The sequence below is a fragment of the Entelurus aequoreus genome, linkage group LG23 (assembly GCF_033978785.1).
Source record: "Entelurus aequoreus isolate RoL-2023_Sb linkage group LG23, RoL_Eaeq_v1.1, whole genome shotgun sequence".
Taxonomy (NCBI): Eukaryota; Metazoa; Chordata; class Actinopteri; order Syngnathiformes; family Syngnathidae; genus Entelurus; species Entelurus aequoreus.
The window spans coordinates 35,349,827-35,375,531 of record NC_084753.1 but is presented as its reverse complement, the minus strand read 5'-3'; the positions used below and the strand labels follow the sequence as shown (position 1 = coordinate 35,375,531).

Genomic DNA, 25,705 nt, shown 5'->3' with positions numbered 1-25,705 from the left:
CCATCTTGGTGTGTTGTTGACTCCTTAAGTGAGCCTTGTCCTAAATATGGCAAACATCAAACTAATGTTAATTATGCAATTACATAATGACAATAACATCTCCATGTCTTGCATGTTGTGTGTTGGTTTCAGGACATTCTGCTCATTAAAACAGACTTGGGGTCTAAGCTCCAGAACCTTAAGGAGCAGGGCGAGAGTCTGTGCAACAGTGTGGACTTGGATGAAGGCTTTCGAAAGGAGATCCAGGACACAATAAGACTAAGAGAAGAGCAGTGGCAGACGGTAACGAAGGCTGCTGAGGAGATGGAGACTGCAGCCGCTTGCGACAAGGACGTTGCTGCACTCCGAAGTCGCATCAAGGCCACCCAGTCTTGGATCAGGGAGCAGAGGCACAAGCTGCTGTCGCTTGGAAGTCACATGCTGCTCCAGGAAAGACTGCAAGTTACACAGGTGTGTTGACATATTCGTTTCATACGCACATAGGGCCTGATCTACTCAAGGTTTGCGTGTACTAAAGCACACGCAAACTTGATAGCACACAAAGCTGATCTACTAAACGTGTGCGCAGAAGATTGTGTCTCTTTAGTGAGCAGAATAGTTGACCGCAATCCATTAAGTGTGTCTATCTTCACGAATAAGCAAAATATACACTACCGTTCAAAAGTTTGGGGTCACATTAAAATGTCCTTATTTTTCAATGAAGATAACTTTAAATTAGTCTTAACTTTAAAGAAGTACACTCTATACATTGCTCATGTGGTAAATGACTATTCTAGCTGCAAATGTCTGGTTTTTGGTGCAATATCTACATAGGTGCATAGAGGCTCATTTCCAGCAACTATCACTCCAGTGTTCTAATGGTACAATGTGTTTGCTCATTGGCTCAGAAGGCTAATTGATGATTAGAAAACCCTTGTGCAATCATGTTCACACATCTGAAAACAGTTTAGCTCGTTACAAAAGCTACAAAACTGACCTTCCTTTGAGCAGATTGAGTTTCTGGAGCATCACATTTGTGGGGTCAATTAAACGCTCAAAATGGCCAGAAAAAGATAACTTTCATCTGAAACGCGACAGTCTATTCTTGTTCTTAGAAATTAAGGCTATTCCACAAAATTGTTTGGGTGACCCCAAACTTTTGAACGGTAGTGTATACTGATCATCAGGAACACCCTCAAAACTGGGAGAAAACGTAGATATGTTTTTTTTCCACAAAGGGTGATTTATCATGACCTAAACTCGAATGAGAGCACTATTTTGCTTCTTTACTTGGCACGTCTGAAAAATACATGCAAACTGACAGTTACACACATGGCTACGTATGCTTGTCAACACATAGGGACTGTCAAAAATGAGATAAATGTCTATTCAGCAATATGATTTTATAATATTATAGCTGCTGGATGACTTAAAGGGCTGATTAGAACAAATTAAATTGATGCATTTTTTTTTTTTTTATATTTAGACGATATATTAATAACATGTACTCTATGTGGAAAAAAAAAAAAGTGTCTCGACTCTGGAGCGCACACTCGCATTTGTCAGGTTCAAACACTGATGACATCTATTAAACAAGACAAGAAGAATCAAACAGAGACAGAATTAAATTTTGCTCAATTGAGGAGAAACGTGTCAACCTGTAACCTATTACAGTGTCACCCACGCTCTGACGAAAGATTGTACGCCACCTCTATTTATTTGGACTTTGCCTGTTTACATAACATCTGTTTCTAAAGGAATTGGGAGTATGTAAATAGTCATTGTTTTCGGTCACATTAACACAAAAGAAAAAAATGCCTTGGGCTTGGGCTGGTCCTGGATTCAGCTTGGGGGAGTCTTGGATCACAATAGATAACCCCCCTCCCGTCGTACACAATGGAATTTTCCAAGCCTTTGCTTGGTGTAACAAAGACAGCCTCTTGTCTGTTCATTGGGAACTCAGAGAACGGAAAGTTTTTTGATAATTTACATACAATTTTTCTGACAGCATTTAGTGCCAGCCACTCCCAAGAGCGCAACTTCAGCGCTCTAAAAACAAAAATAAAGTGGTTTAATTGTAGATACCCACAGGACTGCTTCTAAAATGCCCACAAAAGTGGTACATGTCTGCTGGTTGTTGTCACAGGTAAGAGCGTGATTACATGAATGTGCAGTAAATGAGTATATCCATGGTGTAAGCCGCATAGTACATGCAAAAAATTCATTTGAATAAGGAGGTCTGCCTCACTTTTCAGTTGCACACGCAGTCTTAGTAGATCACACGCGTGGTATTTGAATCCAAGTAGATCAGGCTCTTAGTCTTTTATTGTTTTGACTCCTTGTTCAAATAACCCTCCAAACTTGTAGGCTGTTATGGCTTCCGAACATGAGGGCCAATCAAAAGTTTTGGACTTGAAGAAGGAAGAGGAGAACCTGGATACGAGCAGAAGGCCCGAGGTGACGCAGTTGGTGTTAGACCTGGAGCAGCAGTGGAGGTCCGTCCTGCAGACGTGCAAAGAGGCCGAATTGCGAGGTTTCGCTGACGACTTTGAGACTCAGAGTAAAACCACGCAGTCATGGGTGAGAGAGCAGGAGAAGAAGCTGCAATCCGTCAGCGTCCACGCTCCACCTGAAGAGAGATGTCGCACAATCCAGGTTTGTTTCAACGTAAACTGGTAGATGGTTGGTCTACTAAAAAGCAGCTGGATGGAAACTTCCAGAATGTTACCAGGGTTTCTTGCAGCGCTTTGTTGTTAAGGCGCCCGCCTTAACAACAAAGAGCCACCGCCTAAACTAAAGTCTTGAAGAAAAAAGAAAAAAAATGTTTTTTTTGTTTTTTTTTCGTGCGTGTGTGTGTTACGGACAGCAAAGCCCTGTCTGTCTGAGAGAAAGACAAGCATTATTGACCTACAGTTAACAACTAAGTTATTTCACTTTACCTTTTTCTGTGTTGAAGCAGCAAAAAAGGACATTATGTTAAATGAAGAGTTTCTGTCTCTGATATCATTAAGCCTACATGAACTCCATGGTGTTCAGGGAAGAATAGTCTCTCCTATTGCTATTTTACTATTTTTTCAGCTATAGTTACATCAATTATTAGTAATGTAGCAGCCTAGTTTTGAATGGCAGGGTCCCTGCTATCACATGTTGATAAAAATATAACATTTACACATAATAAAAATCAACTATAGGCTTCCCAAATGCTGTAATGAATAAAGCATGATGAGTTGAGCATATGTCAGCATGTGGCCCCACTTTTAAAGCTTATTGCAAACGCTTATTTACAGTAAGTCATTAATTTGACTTAGTCATTCAGTGTTTCCCATAAACTGCCAAGATACCTGTGGCGGTGGGGGCGTGGCTATGGGCGTGTATATGGGCGTGGTCAATATGACACCATCGAGTAATTTGCATAATTTACTACAATATGATTTTCTCTAAAAAGGCTCAAAAAATGTATACTTACTAATTAATAATAACAGTTTTGTTTTAAACGTCCATCCATTCATCCATTTTACAATATTATTACAACACTTTATGTACATATTTATATACAGATTTGAACAATAAGTTATTCACTGAAATATATCTATTAATTGTGGTTCTTACAAAAAATATATCTTATAAAATATAAAAGCTAAAATGTCTCTTAAAGCTCTGCCCCTTTAATTAGTGCATACTAAATAATTTAACTTTAGCCTACTACTACAACCATATTATTTACCAGCAACATAAAGTGAAACAGAGGCATAGGTGTCCTGCCACAGTCAGTAACAAATAAACAAAAAACAGTAGTGGTCAAATACAAATAAGGCAACAAGAGAAGTATCCTACACTTCTCTTTTGTAAAGTAAATCTGAACAGCCTATATGGGCATCTACATCAACTATATGATTTGCCTGAGAAGCTGGACAGGACAAAAAAAAAAAAAAAAAATTGTTTTTAATAATTTTTTTATTTTTCATTTTAATTTTTTTATTTGTGGCGAACGTAATTCTTTCGTGGCGGGCCGCCACAAATAAATGAATGTGTGGGAAACACTGTCATTATTTTGTCTTAGTAAGTCAATATTTCCTAAGTCAAAATAATGACATACTTAGTATCTCAGGTAACTAGGACTGTTTTGTGTTTTGTTTTTACTTTACGGAAAAAATATCGAGATACATATCGTATATTGCCATTCAGAATACGGAGCGGAAAACACAACCAAAAATTGTAGGCTTCTTCACGCGATGAAGCCGGCCTACTTCACCACAGTCTGTAGTCTATTGCCCCCCCAGGCAGCGATGAGATGGAGACGTGATGGTGGCGACAGACCAAATTACACTGTTCCATACACCCACCCAGCCCCTTCCCCGTCCGTCACGCGAACTAACAAATATTCTGGGGGAAACACTGGTTACCATATAATGAAATCCATGGCGCCTCATGACCACACCTACTTCATAATCTTTATGATAGGAATTGATCAAACACTTGTTTCACAAGACAGGATCCATTTACTTTCACTTGGTTTCCAGGATGTTCTGCAGTCCAAACCTGACGGCGACTGCCAGGTGAACAACCTGAGGAGGCGGGGCCAGAGTCTTTGTGACCGTCAGGACGTAGAGGAGGGCAGAAAGTGTCAAGTCCAGCAGACGGTCCAAGACACGGAGGAGCAGTGGAGGGAGGTTTTGCAGGTCGCCAGAAAGCTGAGAGAGGATATAGGAGCTCAAATGAACCAAGAGATGGAGAGGAGAGTTTTGGAGGTGACAAAGCTTTATCATTGGCTCGTGAGATCATTCTGAATTTGTGATGACTTTCCTGAATGTCGTTCTGGACCTCAACATGCAATTGTTCTGTTTTAGCTGACAGAATTCAAAAGCCTCCATCAGGAAACCAACCACTGGCTCTCAGACCTCCAGCAACAGCTGGATTCTCTAACCAGTCAATCAACAGAACAGGGAAGACTACATGCCGCACTGGTGAGGCAACACATCAGAGGTTTATGTTGTGTAAAGAACAATGGTCAAATTCTACATGATGGTCATCTTGGACCACATATTGTCTCCCCAGACCATCATGGGCTGCAAGTCCGAGGGGGATATTAAACTTCAAGAGATGAAGAGACGCTACCAGAGTTTATGTGCCGAGGAACTCGAGCAGCACCAAAAAGCGGATCTTGAGCGGATCGCACGGGACACACAGGACCAGTGGACCGCCGTCCTCGAGAGTGCCAAAGCGACGCTGAATGTGTTGGAGAAGCAGAGTGCTCTGAAGTGCCAACTGAGGAAGCACAAAGAGGCCAGGGAAGAAGTCCAAACCTGGCTGGAAGAACAGCAACTGAGCCTCAATTGTCATAAAGATCATGAAGTGACCATAACCACTGCACAGGTCAGTAAAGAAATAACTACGGCCACCCTCAGTAGCAAGGCCAAAAACACTTTGATCAGCACCAAACTACACACTGACATATATACACACATCATGTTTTAAAGGCCTACTGAAATAATTTTTCAAAATTTAAACGGGGATAGCAGATCCATCCTATGTGTCATACTTGATCATTTCGCGATATTGCCATATTTTTGCTGAAAGGATTTAGTAGAGAACATCGACGATAAAGTTCACAATTTTTGGTCGCTGATAAAAAAAGACTTGCCTGTACCGGAAGTAGCGTGACGTCGCAGGTTGAAGGGCTCCTCACATTTCCCCATTGTTTACACCAGCAGCGAGAGCGATTCAGACCGAGAAAGCGACGATTACCCCATTAATTTGAGCGAGGATGAAATATTTGTGGATGAGGAACGTGAAAGTGAATGACTAGAGTGCAGTGCAGGACGTATCTTTTTTCGCTCTGACCGTAACTTAGGTACAAGCTGGCTCAGTGGATTCCACACTCTCTCCTTTTTTCTATTGTGGATCACGGATTTGTATTTTAAACCACCTCGGATACTATATCCTCTTGAAAATGAGAGTCGAGAACGCGAAATGGACATTCACAGTGACTTTTATCTCCACGACAATACATCGGTGAAGCACTTTAGCTACGGAGCTAACGTGATAGCATCGTGCTTAAATGCAGATAGAAACAAAAGAAATAAGCCCCTGACTGGAAGGATAGACAGAAGATCAACAATACTACTATCAGGAGACACCGAACCAAACACTGGACCTGTAACTACACGGTTAATGCTGTGCCGCCTGTCGAAGCCTAGCAATGCTGTTGCTAACGACGCCATTGAAGCTAACTTAGCTACGGGACCTCGTCAGAGCTATGATAAAAAAATTAGCTCTCCACCTACGCCAGCCCTCATCTGCTCATCAACACCCGTGCTCACCTGCGTTCCAGCGATCGACGGCGCGACGAAGGACTTCACCCGATCATCGATGCGGTCGGCGGCTAGCGTCGGAAAGCACGTCTGCTATCCAAGTCAAAGTCCTCCTGGTGTTGTTGCTGCAGCCAGCCGCTAATACACCGATCCCACCTACAGCTTTCTTCTTTGCAGTCTCCATTGTTCATTAAACAAATTGCAAAAGATTCACCAACACAGATGTCCAGAATACTGTGGAATTTTGCGATGAAAACAGAGCTGTTTGTATTGTGATACAATGTGTCCCAATACTTCCGCTTCAACCATCGACGTCACGCGCAAACGTCATCATTTTCAACCGGAAGTTTCCCGGGAAATTTAAAATTGCACTTTATAAGTTAACCCGGCCGTATTGGCATGTGTTGCAATGTTAAGATTTCATCATTGATATATAAACTATCAGACTGCGTGGTCGGTAGTAGTGGCTTTCAGTAGGCCTTTAAACAATTATGTTTTGGATACTGCCTCTTAATTCCACAAAGGTTAGTAGATGATCCTCTTTGAAGGTATCTGTTGTTTGTATCCAGGCCATCCTGAGCTCCAAACCCAACAGAGACTCTGAGCTGGCCGAGCTGAAAAGACAAAGCCACAGCCTCTGTGACCACGAGGACGTCGAGGATGCTGTCAAGCGGGAGTCTCAACAAGCAGTCAGAGACTTGGAGGAGCAGTGGAGGACGCTGCTCCACGATGCTGAGAACTCGCTGAAGAAAGCAGAGGTTCTGTACTCGCTCTCGAGGGAGCTGCAAGCCTTCTTTAGCCAGGCAGCTAGCACTGACACCTGGTTGGAGGAGTTGCAGGCACAGCTTGAGACCACCGGGACAGACACTTTAGGCAGCCAGGTCCAGATAGAGGACCGTCTGAATACGGCACAGGTGAGTTTTTTGTTGTCAGTCTTATAGATTACCTTTGAAATACACCTCAGATACAGCACATCCAATGTTGTAAGCGTTTGTCCTCAGACCATCTTGAACTCCAAGTCCAGTGGAGAGACTCGTGTGATGGAGCTGCAGAGGCGTGTGCAGAATCTGTATGAACACGAGGACTTGGAGGAGGACAGTAGGCTGGAGGTCCAAACAAAGCTCAAAAAGGTGGAGGAGCAGTGGAGGACCATCATGCAGGCAGCGGATGAGAGGAGCAGGTACACAAAGACCCTGTCATTATCTGAAGCTACTCGGATGCATGATCAAATAGTCCCCCACCGCAAAATACGCTTTTGAAGTTGAGGGTATTTTATCTGGGTTGTGGTTTGAATTAAGATCAGGAACCCAAAGAGCACTTGCTCCATCTCCTGCTCCTCAGCAAACAATGACTTGTGAAGTTTTTGTTTGTTGTACATCAGGCTACTACAGACGGTCGTGGGCAACCAGGTGTCCTGTCGGTACCAACAAGGACAAGTGCGGTCTCGTTTTGAGGAGCTACAAACACAGATTTCCAGTTTGCCTCGCGACTTCTCCTGGCCAGGCTTGGGAGAGCGGAGGCAGGCGATGGAACAAGCCCGGAGCCTGCTGGACAGGAGTGCAGCCCTGGGCCCCCTCCTCTCTGGTTTACGCACCAAGGTACCACACCGGGCTAAAAATTCTCATCGACGCAGAAAGCCTTAACAGAAGAGTGGAAGCAACTCTACATTTAAACATCAATACAATTCATTTGTCTTTTTCAGGCTGCAGAACTGTGTGAGACCACCCAGGACCCCGAATGGGCTGATTCAACCTGGGGTAGCATTGAAGAATCCATCCCAATTCTTCTCAAACAGTTAACAGTGAGTTGAAACACAATGGTCTAGGACAGGGTGCCAAACTTATTTTTTAGAAAAGGGTTACCTGTAAATAAATATGAAAAACATTGCTATAAATGACGACAAGTCTGTTTTGGTTTAGGAAGTACAATTGTATCCGACAAATATATGAATATACAGTATTTAATAGGGCTGTCAAAGTTGACAAAAGTTTCCTTTAACAACACTGTTTTTATTTTTGCAAACTGTGACCCTCAGTCCACACCAATGCGTTGGAAAAGCATTCTAGCTGATGTTGTGTCACAGGAATGACTAGAGAGCAGAAATGGACAAAGAAAAATGTTTATTGAATGGGAAGTTTAGCAGGTCGCTCTCTCTTTAAGACCAAAGTTATTTCCATTCACTTTCGCTGTGAGAGAGTATCCAGTCGATACCACTATGATTACATTTTATTTTATACCATCACACAATCTATTTTTCTTTAAAAAAAATTCATATTATGTTTATAAACTCAGGAAATACGTCCCTGGACACATTAAGGACTGTGAATATAACCAATGTATGATCCTGTAACTACTTGGTATCAGATCAATACCCAAATTTGTAGTATCACCCAAAACTAATGTAAAGTATCCAAACAACAGATGAATAAGTGTTTAATACATTTGAACAGAAGTGTAGATAGAACATGTTAAAACAGAAAGTAAGCAGATATTAACAGTAAATAAACAAGTAGATTAATAATTCATTTTGTACCGCTTGTCCTTCATAGTTTTGACAAAATAATAGAATGAGAAATGAGACAATATGTTACTGCATATGTCAGCAGCCAAATTAGGAGCCTTTGTTTGCTTACTTACTACTAAAAGTTGTGTAGTATGGTCACTATTTTATTTAAGGCCAAAATTTTTCTTCGATTACAATAAGAAACATGTTTAATGTACCGTAAGATTGTTTTGTTAAAATAAAGCCCAAAATGCCATTTTTTTGTGGTGCCCCTTATTTAGAAAAGTATCAAAGCCCTAACGTGTATATATACTATATATGTATATATGTATATATATATATATATATATATATATATATATATATATATATATATATATATATATATATGTATGTATGTATGTATGTATGTATGTATGTGTGTATATATATATGTATATATATTTAAAAAATGTGGACACCAACCAAAAACAATTGTTTTGATAGTAGCACTCATCGTAAAATACTTTTTGGTTTATTTAGTTCTTGCGGTGTGCCAAGGGCCGATGACAAACGAGTCTAATTGAGAAATACATTTTATTTTGAAATTATTTAACATTTACGCTCATCCTGCTGGCTTAACTGAACTTCCTAATGGACCGGTTCTGGCCCGCCGGCTGTACGTCTGACACACCTGGTCCAGGAAGAACGTATAACAATTTCTTGTATGCATGCCTGCTTTGTCGTCATATCCTTTGTTTCACATTCCAAATAATATCCTGAACATACCTCTTATGAGACTGAAAAGGTTTGCTATGTGTCTGGGATGTATGTAATCAGGAGGCGCTGGCAAACCTGGAGCGAGGAATCATGGCAGAGAGGCAATGCACTCAGCTTTTGGAACAGCATGAAGCGGCACAGGACTGGCTGAGAGAGCAGGTGAAAGCCCTGAAAGCGCCTCCAGATGACAGAAAAGGTCTTCACAGTGCCATCAACACACTGAAGGTATGTGCACAAAACAAGTCTGATCACTTTTAGGAAGAACATTGTCAGGTTCAAACACCGATGACATCTATTAGACAAGACAAGAAGCAAAGAAATCAAACAGAGCCAGGATTCAATTTAGCTCATGAGGAGAGCGCGTAGACCTGTACCCTTGTACAGTGTCGTCCCACGCTCTGACGAGGGAGTTCACGCCATAGCATTACATTACGCAGCTTCTCCTAAGGGCAGGTGGTCATAAATAGCTGTTGCACTCGGTCATAAACAGTTCAAAGAAAAGGTGCCTAGAGCGAGGTCAGGTCTGCTCCCTCTCTGCTTTGTAGATCTCGGGTCGTGACAAGGTCTTCCTGTGGCTGTCCAATAGATCAGGGAGACCGACACCTCCACGTCGCATCCCATCGCACACAGTGGAGGTTTACAAGCGGCAGGCCTTTTGCTTGATAAGGACAAAGACAGCTTTTGTCTTCTCGCAGGGCAGCCTGAACTAATGGGAAAACAAATTGTGTGATAACTTACATACAATTATTCTGACAAACATTATTTAATTTCAGGTACCGTCTTTTCCAGACTACAAGGCGCACTTACAATCCTTTTTTTCCCCTCAAAACTCGAGGCTGCGCCTAATAACCCGGTGCGCCTAATGTACGGAATAATTCTGGTTTTGCTTACCGACCTTGAAGCTATTTTATTTGGTACATGGTGTAATGATAAGCGTGACCAGTAGATGGCAGTCAAAGATAAGAGATACGTGTAGACTGCAATATGACTCAAGTAAACGACACCAACTTTGTATATGTTCCATTGAAAATATAGAACATTACACACGGCGCTCAAAAATCTATCTAAATGTTTTAGTACTACTTTGGTAAGCTATGAAGCCACACCGCTTGAAGGATTGTCGGCGCATTAAACATAGGAGTATTATGGTGTGTGTATAAGGTAAGACATATTATCTGGTGTTTTGTTTGGCATTATTATGCAAAAGCAACTTTTCTTACCTTCTAGTTTATTTGGGATCTGCATAATTCCTGAAAAATTGAGCGAATCCGTCTTTGTAGTCCGTGCCGACGCGGTAGTCGATAAGCTTCTTCTTTTTCTCTATCTTCTTGTTATGGGACATTCAACCTGCGCTGTTGCCATTTCTAATATAAAGTAGTGTTAAGTTCTTACTTATATCTGTCAGTAAATTCGCCATGAAAGCGCTAAAACATACCGGTGTAGTGAGTTTCCATTATTCACCCAAGGAACTTTAGTTATTAGAGAGTCAGACGGTTTTTCACGGGACACATTTCCGGCCTTGTTGTTGTTTCCGGATGAGGAGATGCTGCTCCGTTATTGATTGAAGTAAAGTCTGAATGTCATTAAAACAGTTAGCTCCATCTTTTGACACTTCTTCCACTCCCGTCCTTGCACGCTACACCGCTACAACAAAGATGACGGGGAGAAGACGCTGCCGAAGGTGAGCCACGTAAATAAGACCGCCCACAAAACGGCGCATCTGGAAGCGACGGTCAGAAAGCGGCTTGAAAATGATCTGTTAAACGTAATCTATGCAACATTTTGACCAAAGAACCACCATTACATGTTATGTAGATCACAAGGAAGTGTTTTCAATTTAGAGAAAAATCATAATAATATGACTCATTCAATGCGCCCTATAAACCGGTGCGCCTTATACAGTCGTGCTCATAAGTTTACATACCCTGGGAGAATTTATGATTTCTTGGCCATTCTCCAGAGAATATGAATGATAACACAAAAACCTTTCTTCCACTCATGCTCAATGGTTGTGTGAAGCTATTTATTGGCAAACAACTGTGTTTACTCTTTTTAAATTAAAATGACAAAGGAAAGTACCCAAATGACCCTAATCAAAAGTTTTACATACCCCATGTATGGTCGAGTCGCCAGAAGAAAGCCATCACTCCAAATTACTTTGTTCCAGAAGTTTTGAGGCTTGTCTTGAAGCTTATATGATAGTATATATCTGTATCATGAATCAATTTAAGTGGACCCCGACTTAAACAAGTTGAAAAACTTATTCGGGTGTTACCATTTAGTGGTCAATTGTACGGAATATGTACTTCACTGTGCAACCTACTAATAAAAGTCTCAATCAATCAATCAATCAATCAATCTCTGTGCTGTTTGGCGTAATGTAAGCGGGATACTTTGTGACATTTGCGCAGAAGTGGCTTTCTTCTGGCGACTCGACCATGCAGCCCATTTTTCTTCAAGTGCCTCATTATTGTGCATCTTGAAACAGCCACACCACAATTTTTCAGAGAGTCCTGTTTTTCAGCTGAAGTTATTTGTGGATTTTTTTTTTGCATCTCGAACCATTTTCCTGGTAGTTGTGGCTGAAATCTTTGTTGGTCTACCTGAATCCCTCATTTTCCACTTCTTAATCAGCGTTTGAACACTGCTGTTTGGCATTCTCAATTCCTTGGATATCTTTTTATACCTCTTTCCTGTTTTATGCAGTTCAATTACCTTTTCTCGCAGATCCTTTGACAATTATTTTGTCTTCCCCATGACTCAGAATCCAGAAACATGTGTGCAGCACTGGATGAAAGATGCAATGGTCTGTCAGAAGCCCAGAAACTCGCTGACCTTTTATAAACACACATTCATTACAAACAAACATGTCACAGGTGAGGATTGGAACCTTGATTAGCCATTCAAACCTGTTTGTGTCAACTTTGGTGCAGGCTATCAGATCAAAGTCACTAGGGTATGTAAACTTTTGATCAGGGTCATTTGGGTACTTTCTTTTGTCATTTTGATTTAAAAAGAGTTGTTTGCCAAAAAATAGCTTCACACAACCATTAAGCATGAGTGGAAGAAAGGTTTTTGTGTTATCATTTATATTCTCTGAAGAATGGCCAAGAAATCATAAATTCTCCCAGGTTATGTAAACTTAGGAGCACGACTGTATATGAAAAAAGATCAAAAATAGACCATTCATCAGGAGTGTACCTTATAATCCGGTGCGCCCTATGGTCCGGAAAATACGGTAAACAATGTCTGCTGATTGTCTTTATTTAATTAGTATGATGTTCTATCTCCCAGGCGTTACTCCAGACTGTGGATAGGGAGCAGAGAGAGATGAAGGAGCTGGATGCCGCCAGAGATGATCTCCTCAGCGTCTGCACCCCCGGTGGTCGGGATGCTCTCACCCTGGAGGTTAGCCACCTGCACGAGCTCTGTGCCACCTCTGAGCATGATGTGAAGGACCACCTGGGGGCCTGCGAGGCCCGCTTGCGGGACCTGGAATGCCAGGCAGCCCAAAAGACGAAGGCGCTGACGGAGAAAGCAACTGCTCTGCAGTGGGAGCTGCGATCTTTGGACCAGGCGCTGGGATACAGTGAACCGCAGGACAATGTTGAACAGATCCAACAGCACTGGCACAGCCTGCAGGTTCTATTTCACTTTTACTCTATACACATACGCTTCAGCCCATTCTAAAATAATGCCCTATCTCTGTGGCAGAATTGTAAAAAGTCGCTCGAGGAAATCCGCGGGAAAGTTGATCAGCTGCAGGAGGAAGTCCGTTCTGCCAATGAGCTGCCAATAGAAATAACCACCAGCGTCGACTCTCTGCGCCAACAACATGACAGGTAGTGTGGAGAATAGTTTTGTTGACATAAATCAGGTATTGTCTGTCTTATCATATGATGATCTAATGTTCAGTGGAACCCGTTTATTTTTCCTTTTTGAGGTAACCAAAACCGAACGTACCTATTGCCTCGACATTTTCTTGGGATTTTCACCAGAAACATAAGGAGAATTTTGGATGATAGACTTTTCCTTAATAATTTATTTTCCAAATTTGTCTGTTTTTATTTAATATTCTATACTAAATCTATTGCTGTCTTGGAATAATATTTTTATAGTTAAAATCATTTTCTGTTGGATTCAGTAGATTTTGCACATCATCAACGATCAGACAAATACGGGCAAAATCTATGGCATTTCTATGTACATGTAATGAGGACCCCCACAAATAAAAATATCTAATTTCAGCTCAGAGAGGAAGGCTAGAACACTCAGATAAACGATTTAAACAGGAAAAAAAAATGGAGGGTTTAGTGAGCGACAAAAAATATAAAAAATGCCCATCTGGAGCAGGGATGTCAAACTCATTTTAACTCAGGGGCTGCATGGAGGAACATTTATTCTCAAGTGGGCCTGATTGGTAAAATCATGGCATGATAAGTTAAAAATAAAGACAACTTCAGATTGTTATGTTTGTTTAAAAATAGAACAAGCACGCTTACGTGTTGTGGTAGATCATATTCTATCTTCATTTATGGTTATTTATACTTCCTGAATAAATGATATGATAATGTTCATTATATGTATGTAGGCATTAGCCAGGCCTCCCTCGCCCGCCTGCAGATCGTGCAGAACTCTGCTGCTCGTCTGCTAACACAGACCCGCAGACGTGAGCACATCACCCCTATGTTAGCGTCCCTTCACTGGCTCCCTGTGCGTCACCGAATCAACTTTAAACTCCTTTTATTTGTTTTTAAATGTCTAAACAACCTCGTGCCAACATATCTCTCCGACCTCCTTCAGCCTTACTGCCCCACCCGATCCCTAAGATCAGCTGATCAGCTGCTACTAACGGTCCCTGACACAAGGCTTAAGATTAGAGGTGACAAAGCTTTCGCCGCTGCTGCTCCCAAGTTCTGGAACGACCTACCTCTGAGTGTTAGACAAGCCTCCTCCCTTCCTGTTTTTAAATCTCTCTTAAAAACATACTTTTATTCCATGGCTTTTAACACTGAGTGATATCCATCCTGCAATGGCGCCCCATAACACACCTGCTGTGAACCTGTTTTTATGTTTTATTTATTTTATTTATTTTATTTATTTTATTTATTTTATTTATTTTATTTGTTTTATTTATTTATTTTTATCGTGTTCTGTTTGTGTTGTGTTGTGTTTGCTTGGTACTCGTATTATCTTTTAACCTGCCCATTGTACAGCACTTTGGCTACCCCTGTGGTAAATTTTAAATGTGCTTTATAAATAAATTTGATTTGATAATAGGTGGTGGAATTGAGTCTGGCAGAGTTTTAAAATGCTTCTGTTGGTATTAATTATTAATCTATCAGAGGATGAAATGAGTAACAATAACTTGGTTTCCTCAACTGATATACTGTACACATGTAACATCATCTATGTGAGTTTGGACACATTTCATTAATCACACATGAAGTTAGAAGGGGATACATATTAGTTCAGCATATTTATGCACGCCGAAAAAATGTGTCCCCAGTTATAAGTACAACACGGAATGTACAGATTATCAATTTATTTGGGTAGAAATGTGACACAAATAATGTTACATTACCAACAACATATTTGACAATCAAGGCCTGAACGTAACAATCCGCATTTTGTATCATTACTATCACTATATAAGCAGCGTCAGTTCGTAGTGTCCAAACACGGAAGTGTTGACACACGGCACATAGCTCCGCACCCTCTAAAGTACAAAGAATTGCTATTGTGACATCAAGTGGACACATTTAGAACATTTAGTACATCAGTTTCTTCCATTCAAAATTACAGCTCATTTTTATACTTGGGCCGTACGTTGATCCACAGGAAGTAAAGTGGGCGGTTTTAATTTAATGACTATAAACAGGACCAATTTAAGCAGGTTCCACTTAATTGCTACATCTTCCCTAATGACACGTACTGGTGACATTTGGGTCCATTAATGTTTTCTTTATGACTCCTTCAGTTTGCAGACTAGGCTGAGGGAGCATCAGCAAAGTTGCTCAACAAATGCTGCTCGCTGTTTGACGAATTCAATCCAAGCACTGCAGGAATGGACCCACAACCACAACAAGCCTTCAGAATCCATTGCAACTGTGCAGGTTTGGATATTTCTATGTATGTTTGATTCCGGTAATGATTGTAGTGAACAGCTGTTAGCATTAATGCTTAAATGAGAACCCCGTGTTCAATTAGAACTTGCTCAGTAACCTAATGGAAATCATTAAAGACATATTCTTTATCCTGGTATCAGGAGGCAGCAGATGAAGGGGAAAAGATGCAGGCTATTCTTCAGGAGGCACTTTCTCATCATCAATTTCTGAGTGACTGTTTAAAGCAGGATGTGTTTGACAAACTTTCAAAAGACAGTTCAGAAACACTCAGACAAGCAGGGACACTCCAGATGTCTCTCTGTCACAACTTAAAGGTACGTATCTAAAATATTCACACACAAAAACGTAGTTATTGGATAATTTGAATAGTATCACAGGTCCAATAAATATATTTTTGTCATAGGAACTTATGAAAAGGAGTGACCAAAAAACGGATGATCAGCCTATGGATATTGATGTCCATTCTGAAGAGAAAAAGACATCTTTGGTGGCACCTCCACGGAAGAACAAAAAGTCCATTAGGAAAAAGTCTCAAGATGGATTCCAACAAGACATTCCCTCAACTGACACATCAGGACTGGATCAGGATGACTTGTCAGTTTCATCGAGGTCCAGTGAGCAAACTGATGACACTGATTCAGGAAAAAACAAAGAAATTCCAACAAGAAAGAAGTCAAAGACCAAGCAAGTATCCCTGGATCGTCTTTCAACAGGTGAAATAGTTCATGTGGAAACCAAGAAAACTGAACATGAATCTAAAAAGACTTCAGTCAGGGGGCAAGATGAAGCTATGGTGATGGATGAAAGAAAGACAACATCTGCAGCGACTCTGTATACCAATGATGTACCACAGGCTAAAGAAGGAACAGAAAAGCTTCATGGTGCCACAACTCTAGAGTTAGTTTCTGTCAGTTCTACAGAAAGTAAGGAACCTTCACAAAGTAAGGAACCCTTACCTACAGAAGAAAGTACACAAATATCCGATGCAGCTTTTGTGGAAGCAAAGATCACTTCCAATAGAAAGTCAACGCTTCTAGAAGACAGAGAACTTGGTGTCTGTAATGATTCAAACCTCGACAAAGCAAGAAAAGACTCTGAAAGTGGGGAAGCTTCTGCAGTAGCTCAACTCGTCACAGGAATTATTGAGGCAGCTATGAAAGACATTGCTTTACCTTCAAAGAAGGATCAGGTAGAACTGGAACATACTAAAACGTCCTCAGCTTCACAAGCTGTCACAGGCACTCCAGAGGTTGATATTGCCAAGGCAGGAAAGATCTCACCACCCAAAAGAAAGTCAAAGAGTTCTAAGGTTTCTCAAGGGCAGCCTAAAACAAAAGAGCAAATTGTTACAAAAGAAGAGTTATATCTGAAACCGAAAGAGAAAAAACTTGTAGGAGTTGAAGAACTTGGCGTTTGTGACGATTCAAACCTTCAGAAAGCAACCGAAGACTCTAAAAGTGTGGAAGCTTCTGTCGTAGCCCAACTTGTCACAGGAATCATTGAAGCAGCTATGAAAGACATTGGTTTACCTTCAAACAACGTTCAGATAGAACTGGAAAGTACAAACACCTCTTCAACTTCAAAAGTTTTCACAGGAATCCCTGAAGTTATTATTGGGGAGGAAGAAAAGATCCCACCACCCAAAACAATTTTAAAGAGTTCAAAGATTTCTCCAGAGCTGCCTAAAAGAGAGGAGCACATTTTGACGAACAAAGATTTCTATCTGGAACCAAAACAGGAAAAACTTGTAGATGTCAAAAAACCTAATGTCTGTGACGATTCAAACCTCAACAAAGCAGGAAAAGACTCTGAAAGTGGGGAAGCTTCTGTTGTAGCCCAATTTGTCACAGGGATAATTGAGGCAGCTATGAAAGACATTGCTTTACCTTCGAAGGAGGATCCGACAGAACTGGGATGTACAAAAACGTCCTCAGCATCACAAGTTATCAGAGGAATCCCTGAAGGCATTGCGGAAGAAGGAAAGATCTCACCATCCAAAAGAAAGTCAAAGATTTCTCCAGAGCTGCCTAAAAGAGAGGAGCATATTTTGACAGAAGACAAATTCTACCTAGAACCAAAAGAAGAAAAGCTTGTAGAAGACCAAGAACTTAGTGTCTGCAACGATTCAAACATCCACAAAGCAACAAAAGACTATGAAAGTGAGGAAGCTTCTGCAGTAGCTCAACTGGTCACAGGAATCATTGAGGCGGCTATAATGGAACATGGTATACCTTCAAAGAAAGATGAGATGGAACTGGACTCAAGAAAAACGTTCTCGGTTTCACAAGTTGTCACAGAAATTCCTAAAGTTATTGCGGAGGAAGGAAAGATATCACCACCCACGAGAAAGTCAACGGATCGGAAACTTTCCCCCAAACTTCCATCCAAAGAAATGATAGTGCCGACACAAACGTCATTTGAGTCTAGCGTCAAAAGGGAAGAAGCCGTTACTCCTTTGCCAGTCTATGCTGTTGGTGATACAGATGATGACAAAGTAAATCAAGACTATGAAAGTGGAAAAAACACTTCAGAAGCACATGCAGTAACAACAACACTTGAGGCTTCTCCTGAAGATGAAAGAAAAATCTCACCATCCAAAAGAAATTCAAAGAGATCAACAGCTTTTCCAGGACTTCCTAAAAAGATGGAAGAAAAATCTGATAGTCACAGACCTTGCTCTAATACAGGAAATGCTGAGACTACTGTGTTTGAGGAAAGCAAACTGAAAAATGAGGCAGAGACTGAACAGAAGTCTTCTGATTCCATAGAGACGTCTGAGAACAATATCACTGAAGTAATCAGTGACTTGCCAATTGAAAGACAAGCAAAACATTTTGATGATTCAAATTCAGTGGTTGATAAAGATACATGTTTTCAGCCTGAGGAGGGTGAACAAGTCGACACACTGGTAAAAGCAAGCAAAACCAAAGATAATGTTGTAGGAAAGATCTCACCACCAAAAAGAAAACAAAAAAGTGGGAAGGTTTCATCAGAAACTCCCAAATTGCCAACTAGGAGAAAGTCCAAAAATCATGATGTTTCCAAAGAGCCAGTTACTGATGTCAGTGAAGGTTTTGAGACCAAGACTGGAGATTCAAGACAAGGCCCTGAAAGTGAGGGGAAGTCTTCAGTTGAACTGCTGGTAAAAAGTAAACCGGACGCAGCTGTTTTGGAAGATAGAAAGCTCTCGCCGCCAAAAAGAAAGTTAAAGGGTTTAAAGGCTTCAACAGATGACATGCACGACGCTATCAAGAGCCTGCCAGAAGACACTGTTGGATTAGAAGTTAAGAACAAGGATATAGCTACCGCTGATGTTAAAGCAGAGACCAAGTCAGATGAGAACACTTCTGAGTTGCATGCAAATGCAGCTGAAAATGATGGCACTATACTTCCTCCCTTTGCACGTACTGGTGAGGCGTTTACAGAAATGATCTTAATCGATCAAACCATGACTGCAATGCAAACTGTTATTGAGTTGGAACTGTTGGAAACAAGGGAAATACCTGAAGAAGTGAAAGATAATAATGTACAGGTACAGATTAGTAATGATGATGCCACCACAAGCTTGGAAAACCCGTCTGTATTATTAGAAAGTATCCAAGGAAGGGCTGGTGTAGACATGTTAGAGGTAAATATACAGAGTCAGGTAGAGGATGGGCAGCTCTCTGTTATGAGCAGTGCTGAACAGCAAGTGATCCAAAGTGAGTCTGGTCAATCCAGCTCTGTGGTTTTAACAAAACTTCAGCCAAATAAAACTGAATTGATAGAAATCATATTATTTGACCCGGCCATGGAAAAGAAATGCCAGACTGACAGTCAGGTGGAACCTTCGGAAACCAGCCAGGAAACATATATTGAAACCGTGGAACAAACAGCCGCCATATCTGCAAATAGAATGCAAGATACTGCCTTGACAATTCACATTGGACCTGAAGTGCATGTTTTAAAGGTAGATGTAACAGCATGTCAAGAGGAACAGGAAAACACACTAGAAACAGGACCAACAAATGAAATTGTTCAAAGTAATATTCAGTGTGAAAGACCGGCAGAAAACAAAGACACGTCAGACAAGAGTCTACCTAAGACAGCACTTGAGGAGTTACCAAAAATCCAACAAATTGTGATTGAAAGTCATTCTGCTCAGCTCCCCAATGTTGATTCAGAAGAAAAGTCATGTCAAGCAGAGACAGACACTGGAGGAAGCACCCAAGAGGTCCAGGCCCGAACGTCTTCAAGTACTGAAGTTGAAATGGCTTCAAAAAACAAGACTCATGAGGGGGAGAAAGACAAACCCCCAACAGAAATGTCACCAGTGGAAAAGCAAGAAGTAAGCCGCAAAAGACATGACGACGAGGTTCAAAGTGAATCAATTAAAGCTATTTCTGTTGCTTTTGAGCCAGTTCAGCCACTAGAGAGTGGAAACAACAAAGACTATGTTGAATTAATCCAAGATAAAGATCAGTCACAACTATGTGCTGAATCCCTTGGACAGGAAGAACTCCAAATAGGTGTCGGACAAGAGATGGCGTCACCACATGAATCATCCAGTGATATTCAGCCCATCATGTCATTAATTAAAATGACAGAGGCAGAAGTTTCAGAATTTGCTGAACCTCCTTTACACTCTGATTTGGATACTGTACCTGATACTCAAACAGCGGAACAAGTTGATAATCCAGTAAGTAGTACAGCTCAAAATGACATTGGAAAGGTGGTCAGATTTGGGCCACAAAATATTACCCACACAGACACTCCAACAAGTAACTCCGAGCCAAATGAAGCGATCTCTGAGAATTTAAATGTTGATGCACTAGAAAATTCTCCATTGACGGACATCTTCTCAGAGATAAAGATGGTCACAGACGCAGGACTTCTAAAGGAGGTACGCATATTTTATTCTTCCCTCTTTTTGTTTTATTCTTGAAAGATGATGTGCTCTTAAATATTACTCATATAGATCTCATTTCGAGCTAATTGGTATTTACCACCACACTTTATTTAAAAGACCAAAGATACTGACACATGAAAGTTTCATCATTGATCTAATTAAAATGTCCTCCATTATTAAAAGGTCGAAGCGTGTGAGAATCCTCTAGCAGAACTAATGACCTCCAGCAGTGACCTTGATGATCGCCGGTGTAGGTTAGTGTTAAAACTCCTAAGCTGCAAGAGTCACTCCCCAGAGCTCCAGCCAACAGTTATGATGCAGCAGGTTAAGGAGGCTCAGGTAAGACTTCAAATAGGCTACATGAATTACCATACGTTAAACTTAAGTGATAAACCCTTTATTCCCCTTTCTGTGTACAGGAATGTCAAGACATGGCCCAGGATCAAGTATCTCTGCTTTGCCAGCAGAGAGATGTACCTGCTGAGAACTCAGACACTTTAGAGTTCGTGGAGGACCAGTGGAGAGCTGTTGCTCAGGATGCAGCTGCTGTTGTCGAGAGCAAAGAAGCCCATCTGCAGCTGGTGCATAACTTCTGTCAAATTACTCAAGAAACCAAGACTACATTAGAAAGACTGGCAACTGAACTGGATGCTGTAAGAAAGTGAGTTCATCAAGTGGTTTCCATTCATACGTAAACTATTCCAGACAGTGTGTTTGTTCAAACTGTCTTTTGAACTCTCTCGTTTTCTTTCAGTTCCCTGGCAGAGAGTAGCCACAAGAAGGCCGACCAGCTGAACTCCATTAAGAGAGATATAGAAGAAAACAGGAGTGTCCTTGGGAAGTTACTTGGCATCCACACAAAGCTGTATCCCCTTCTTAGTTGCTCTAATCAAGCAACTGCAAAAATTCAGCTTCAGACTCTACATCATGAGTGGAGAGAAATGGAGACAGTTCTAGAGAAGGCCTTGCATCATACTGATATTCAGTCCCAAAAGGCCAGCAGCCTTTTGCTGGAGTTGTCATATCTGCGGGGACATTTAGAATCAATCGGTGAAGAACTTGAAGCTAAATATCCGAGTAGCCAAGTATGCCAGTGGGATCACAAGAAGGCGCAGCAGTTTTTGATGGCACATGCCGAGGTTAAAGCTGCTAACGTGAAATATCTCCATTTGAAAGAAAGGTCGGAGTCACTACTCCTAAGTTTATGGCCAAAAGAAACCGCAGAGATAAACAAAGGTCTGCTGAATGTCAAAGACCAAGTTTGTCTATCAGAAGAGTGGATGTCCTCTCAAATTCAGAAAAGCAGTAATCCTATAATGGAGCAAGTGATGACAGTGGCGAGGGATGGGCTCACTTGGGCCAAGCAGATTGAGAGTGATCTTGATGGCAGGCGAAAGACGGTACCTCTGCACCCTGAGGCGGTTCACCAGCAACTCAGGGATCTGAAAAGGCTGCAGTCTGAGGTCACAATCAAACACAGTCAACTAAAAATACAGGTAAAAGAGGTAGCAGGTTACTTACCACAGCTGGACCCAGCCGAGGAGATACCTGTGGTTCATTCTTTGCTGGACTATCTAAAAGAATGTTCAAAGTCAATCACTGAGAAGTTATCCAAAGCCATGAAGGACACAGAATCCGGTCTGCAGATCAGGGAAAAGCTATTTGAACAGATTGCAGATCTAGACACCTGGGTTGGGACTCATCTGCAAAGAGTCACAGCCAAAAGCATAGGTGGGGAATGCATGTGTCCTGCTGAGATTGATTACAGTGAGATCCAAGAAACGCTTGTTGAAGCTAAAACACAGTCTGCTCTCTGCAATGCCCTTTTAAATAAGAGTAAAGACATTTGCTCTGAGCTTAGCATCACTGAGAATTGCCAGCTTTTTGACAAGATTAAAGACCTACAAAAAGATATTGACATGATCAGCAGCTATGAAAAGTCTAACAAAAATGAGCTAGAAGAACATATGCAATCTTTGGAGTCAAACAAGCAACAGCTAGCCACTATTGAAAAAAACCTGAGGGAAATGCAAGTAGACTTGGGAAAATTCAGGTTCCCTATCACAATAGAATCCCTGCAAGTTTTGGAACCTTTCAATCAATTGCTTTTGGAACAGAAGTCACAGATTGACATTCTCCAATCCCGGATTCCACCAGAAAAAACAATCGAACTATACTCAGGCACTGCTGCAATTCACAACCTAATGACTAGTCTGCAAATGAAGGCCAGAAATCATGAAAGGTACCTCAACCTGAGGCAACGTGCCGAAGACATTAAAGAGGCTATTGAGGAACAGGTCAACCAGACCAATGAAGAGAGCAGGGAGGTGGCAGAGAAGTATAAGATCTGTCAAAAGCTTATTTTCCAGTTCCCGCTGATAAAAAAGCTATGTGACGAGGCTGGATCTGAACTCCAGGTGATCCTGGCTGACCTATACCCTTCACAACTGAGCTCAGAGCAACAGAGACTTCAACAACTTGAGGAAAGCTTCAAAATCTTGGAGAAGAAAACCCTCAACGATATCAGCCTTTTTGAGTGGAGTCTACTGAAAGAAGTGGATCTGGTCACAGAGAGAAACGCCACACGAGCCTCACTCAGAGAGGCTCTCCTGGAGCTCCAAAAACCCCCACTGATGGAGCCAAACGAGAGATCCATTGATAAGGAATACCAGAGGATAATGTTTCTGAAAAAAACTGTTGAGTCAAGAATGAGAGCCTTGGAGGTTTTAGAGCAGAACAAAGGACACACGGAAGGAACCAACACTTTAGATCTTGAACACTTGAAGAAGGAAGTTCTACATGAATGTGACTCACAAATGGCAAGTATTTTTCAAGATAGAGAGCAGTTTGTAGCTACTTAAGAACTTTATTTTGGTCTATGTGACTTGAGTATTGAGCCCAGTGGGTATATCTAGTTTGTCATTGTACCATACTACCATTGTAGTTTGTCACAGTACATGCCTTTTTTAGAACATATCTTACTTTTACAACTTTGCCTTTTTGTCCTCAATCAAACCACATCCAATGACTTTTGTTATTACCTTTGAAATATTGTGCATTGCTAACCCATGTTTATACTGTAGGACAATATCTCTGATGCAAGGATTTCTCTGAAGAACTACATCTCTACTGTAAAACAAACACGAAAATTCCTGAGGGACTCTGAGGTCTTTCTGTTACCCCTTCCTGGCTCAGCTGGAGTCTGTTGTGAAAAGTTGGAGGTGACCCAGCAGGTGTTGGCCTCCCTGGAAGACAACATCCAGACTTACATTGACCAGCTGAAAGGGGAAGAGACCCTGCATCCTTACTTGTCCCTTGTGGAGGTAGAGCAACTCAAAGAGGCCATTCTGAGCCAGTTCCTGGTGAGGATTTCCACACTTAAGGCAAAGGGCTTTCTACATTTGGAGAATCTTACAAGGTAGTATATTTATTCGCATAATCACACAGAAAATGTGGGCTGCATCTTTGTTCATATGGCTGTACTCTGTGTCTCAGCTGTGCTGAAAATTACAGAAATTATACTAAATTTAATGAAGACATCAGTCTGAGTGTAAGGAACACAGAGGAGAGCCTTGCACAGGTGGTCTCTCAGAAGGTCAACTCTCTGGCTGACTGTAGTGAACAGTTAGCTAAAGTTGTGGTGCGTATCAGACCAAAGGCTCTCGCACATTGAAACAATGGAAGAAAGAAAAAAGGCAATGTTTATGACCCATGTTTATGGGTCTCTGGTGTAGGCATTGCAAGAGGAGCTGGATTGTCTGCAAAAACATCTGGAAGAGGTGGTGGACTGGTGTCCGGAGCAGAGCTGCCGTGGACACCGGGAAACCTCAATGGCCGCCGTATGGAGACGCATAGTAACACTCCGCCATTGCTTTCAGCAGCTGACTCCTAGACTTAAACAAATAATTGTAGAATGGAGTGACATCACCTGCAGTGTAAGTCCGTACAGGTTTCACACATGTATTGAAAGGAACTACAACTGTCCACTCAGAGTCTGCTTTGGTACTTTAGGTGGAGAAAGCGTCCGCTTTACTGCAGCAGGTGGAGGCGGAGCTCCCTAAGCCTGCCCCGTTGATTGCATCTACCAATGAGCTTCATGATCTGCAGCAGTTCTGGGAACAATACCAGGACAGGCTGGACTGTGAACACAACTCTCTTTCTGCCCTTGAGTTACGCATTACCAGGCTGCTGGGTATCCCTGCCAATGTGGAACCGGCTCCGCCCGCTCCACTCTGTCAGCAGCTCCAAGCAATGCAGGCCAGGTACAATAGGTAAGGTGCTTTTTCACCCGTGCCTGACATTAATGAAGGCTTCCAACAAATAGTGTTTCCAAATTATGCCTGTTGAATGCCTGGCAACATGTATCTCCTTAGTGTAAAGCAGACCAGCCGCGAGGGTTTGGCGTTCATCAAGCTGGATCTAGAGGAGAAAGAAAAAGTGCAGGAGGAGCTGCAGGTCGTTTGGGTTTGGTTGACCGCTGCTGACAGTCTGTTGTCAGAGATGGACCCAAGCAGCAACACAGCAAAGCTGAAGGTGTGACAATCGTCCAGCTGCAGGAATGATTTTACAGCAAGTGGCCTAGATTGCGATAAATCTCTACTGAACCTAAATACCCTACGAACACTCTTCCGTGTTTCAGGAGATCCATTGCCAGTTGTGCATCCAGAAGGCTTTGGTCCATCGCATCATGGAACGTATAAATACAAAATACTCAGAGGCTGTGCCAGCCGAGATCGGTGGCCAACTGCAGGAGATTCAAAAGATTTTACAACAAGTCGAAGTCAAGGTAAACAATTGAGTAGCATTACACCAAAGGTCTGTGAAGGACCTGTATTTATTCCACATAGGAGTCTGATATTTGAAAGTATTTTTATTGCATTTATGTGCTATTTAGTGACACATGTACGCCTGATTTGGCCCTTCAGGTACAAGAGGCAATAGAAAAGAGTGACCCTGTGCGCAGAATCGGTGCAAAGCTGCTGGAAACCCACACTGGCTTGAGTTCAGTGCGGCAAACGCTGGAAGAGAAAAGTTCTACTGTAACAGACGCAAAGCTTACTCAGAAGGTGGGTGCTAACCAGTGTTATTTTTGACAGACGTTTTTAAAATTCCTTTTAGTCAGTCTTTGTACGAAAAT

At 41.6% G+C, this 25,705-nt stretch overlaps 1 protein-coding gene across 1 annotated transcript in view; it reads left to right on the top strand.

Moving 5' to 3' along the window:
• Positions 1–25,705, top strand: part of LOC133640784 (uncharacterized) — a 76,446-nt gene that overhangs the window by 27,888 nt on the left and 22,853 nt on the right. The window contains exons 21-45 of the mRNA XM_062034429.1: positions 133–450; positions 2,347–2,634; positions 4,500–4,727; positions 4,827–4,943; positions 5,035–5,352; positions 6,860–7,204; positions 7,292–7,470; positions 7,672–7,888; positions 7,993–8,091; positions 9,613–9,777; positions 12,847–13,194; positions 13,267–13,394; positions 15,533–15,668; positions 15,821–15,994; positions 16,084–20,562; positions 20,752–20,907; positions 20,988–21,229; positions 21,323–23,387; positions 23,652–23,986; positions 24,064–24,208; positions 24,303–24,503; positions 24,580–24,839; positions 24,942–25,101; positions 25,208–25,354; positions 25,494–25,634. Of these exons, the coding sequence (XP_061890413.1) occupies positions 133–450; positions 2,347–2,634; positions 4,500–4,727; positions 4,827–4,943; positions 5,035–5,352; positions 6,860–7,204; positions 7,292–7,470; positions 7,672–7,888; positions 7,993–8,091; positions 9,613–9,777; positions 12,847–13,194; positions 13,267–13,394; positions 15,533–15,668; positions 15,821–15,994; positions 16,084–20,562; positions 20,752–20,907; positions 20,988–21,229; positions 21,323–23,387; positions 23,652–23,986; positions 24,064–24,208; positions 24,303–24,503; positions 24,580–24,839; positions 24,942–25,101; positions 25,208–25,354; positions 25,494–25,634 (11,391 nt within the window). The remainder of the gene's footprint in view (positions 1–132; positions 451–2,346; positions 2,635–4,499; positions 4,728–4,826; positions 4,944–5,034; positions 5,353–6,859; positions 7,205–7,291; positions 7,471–7,671; positions 7,889–7,992; positions 8,092–9,612; positions 9,778–12,846; positions 13,195–13,266; positions 13,395–15,532; positions 15,669–15,820; positions 15,995–16,083; positions 20,563–20,751; positions 20,908–20,987; positions 21,230–21,322; positions 23,388–23,651; positions 23,987–24,063; positions 24,209–24,302; positions 24,504–24,579; positions 24,840–24,941; positions 25,102–25,207; positions 25,355–25,493; positions 25,635–25,705) is intronic.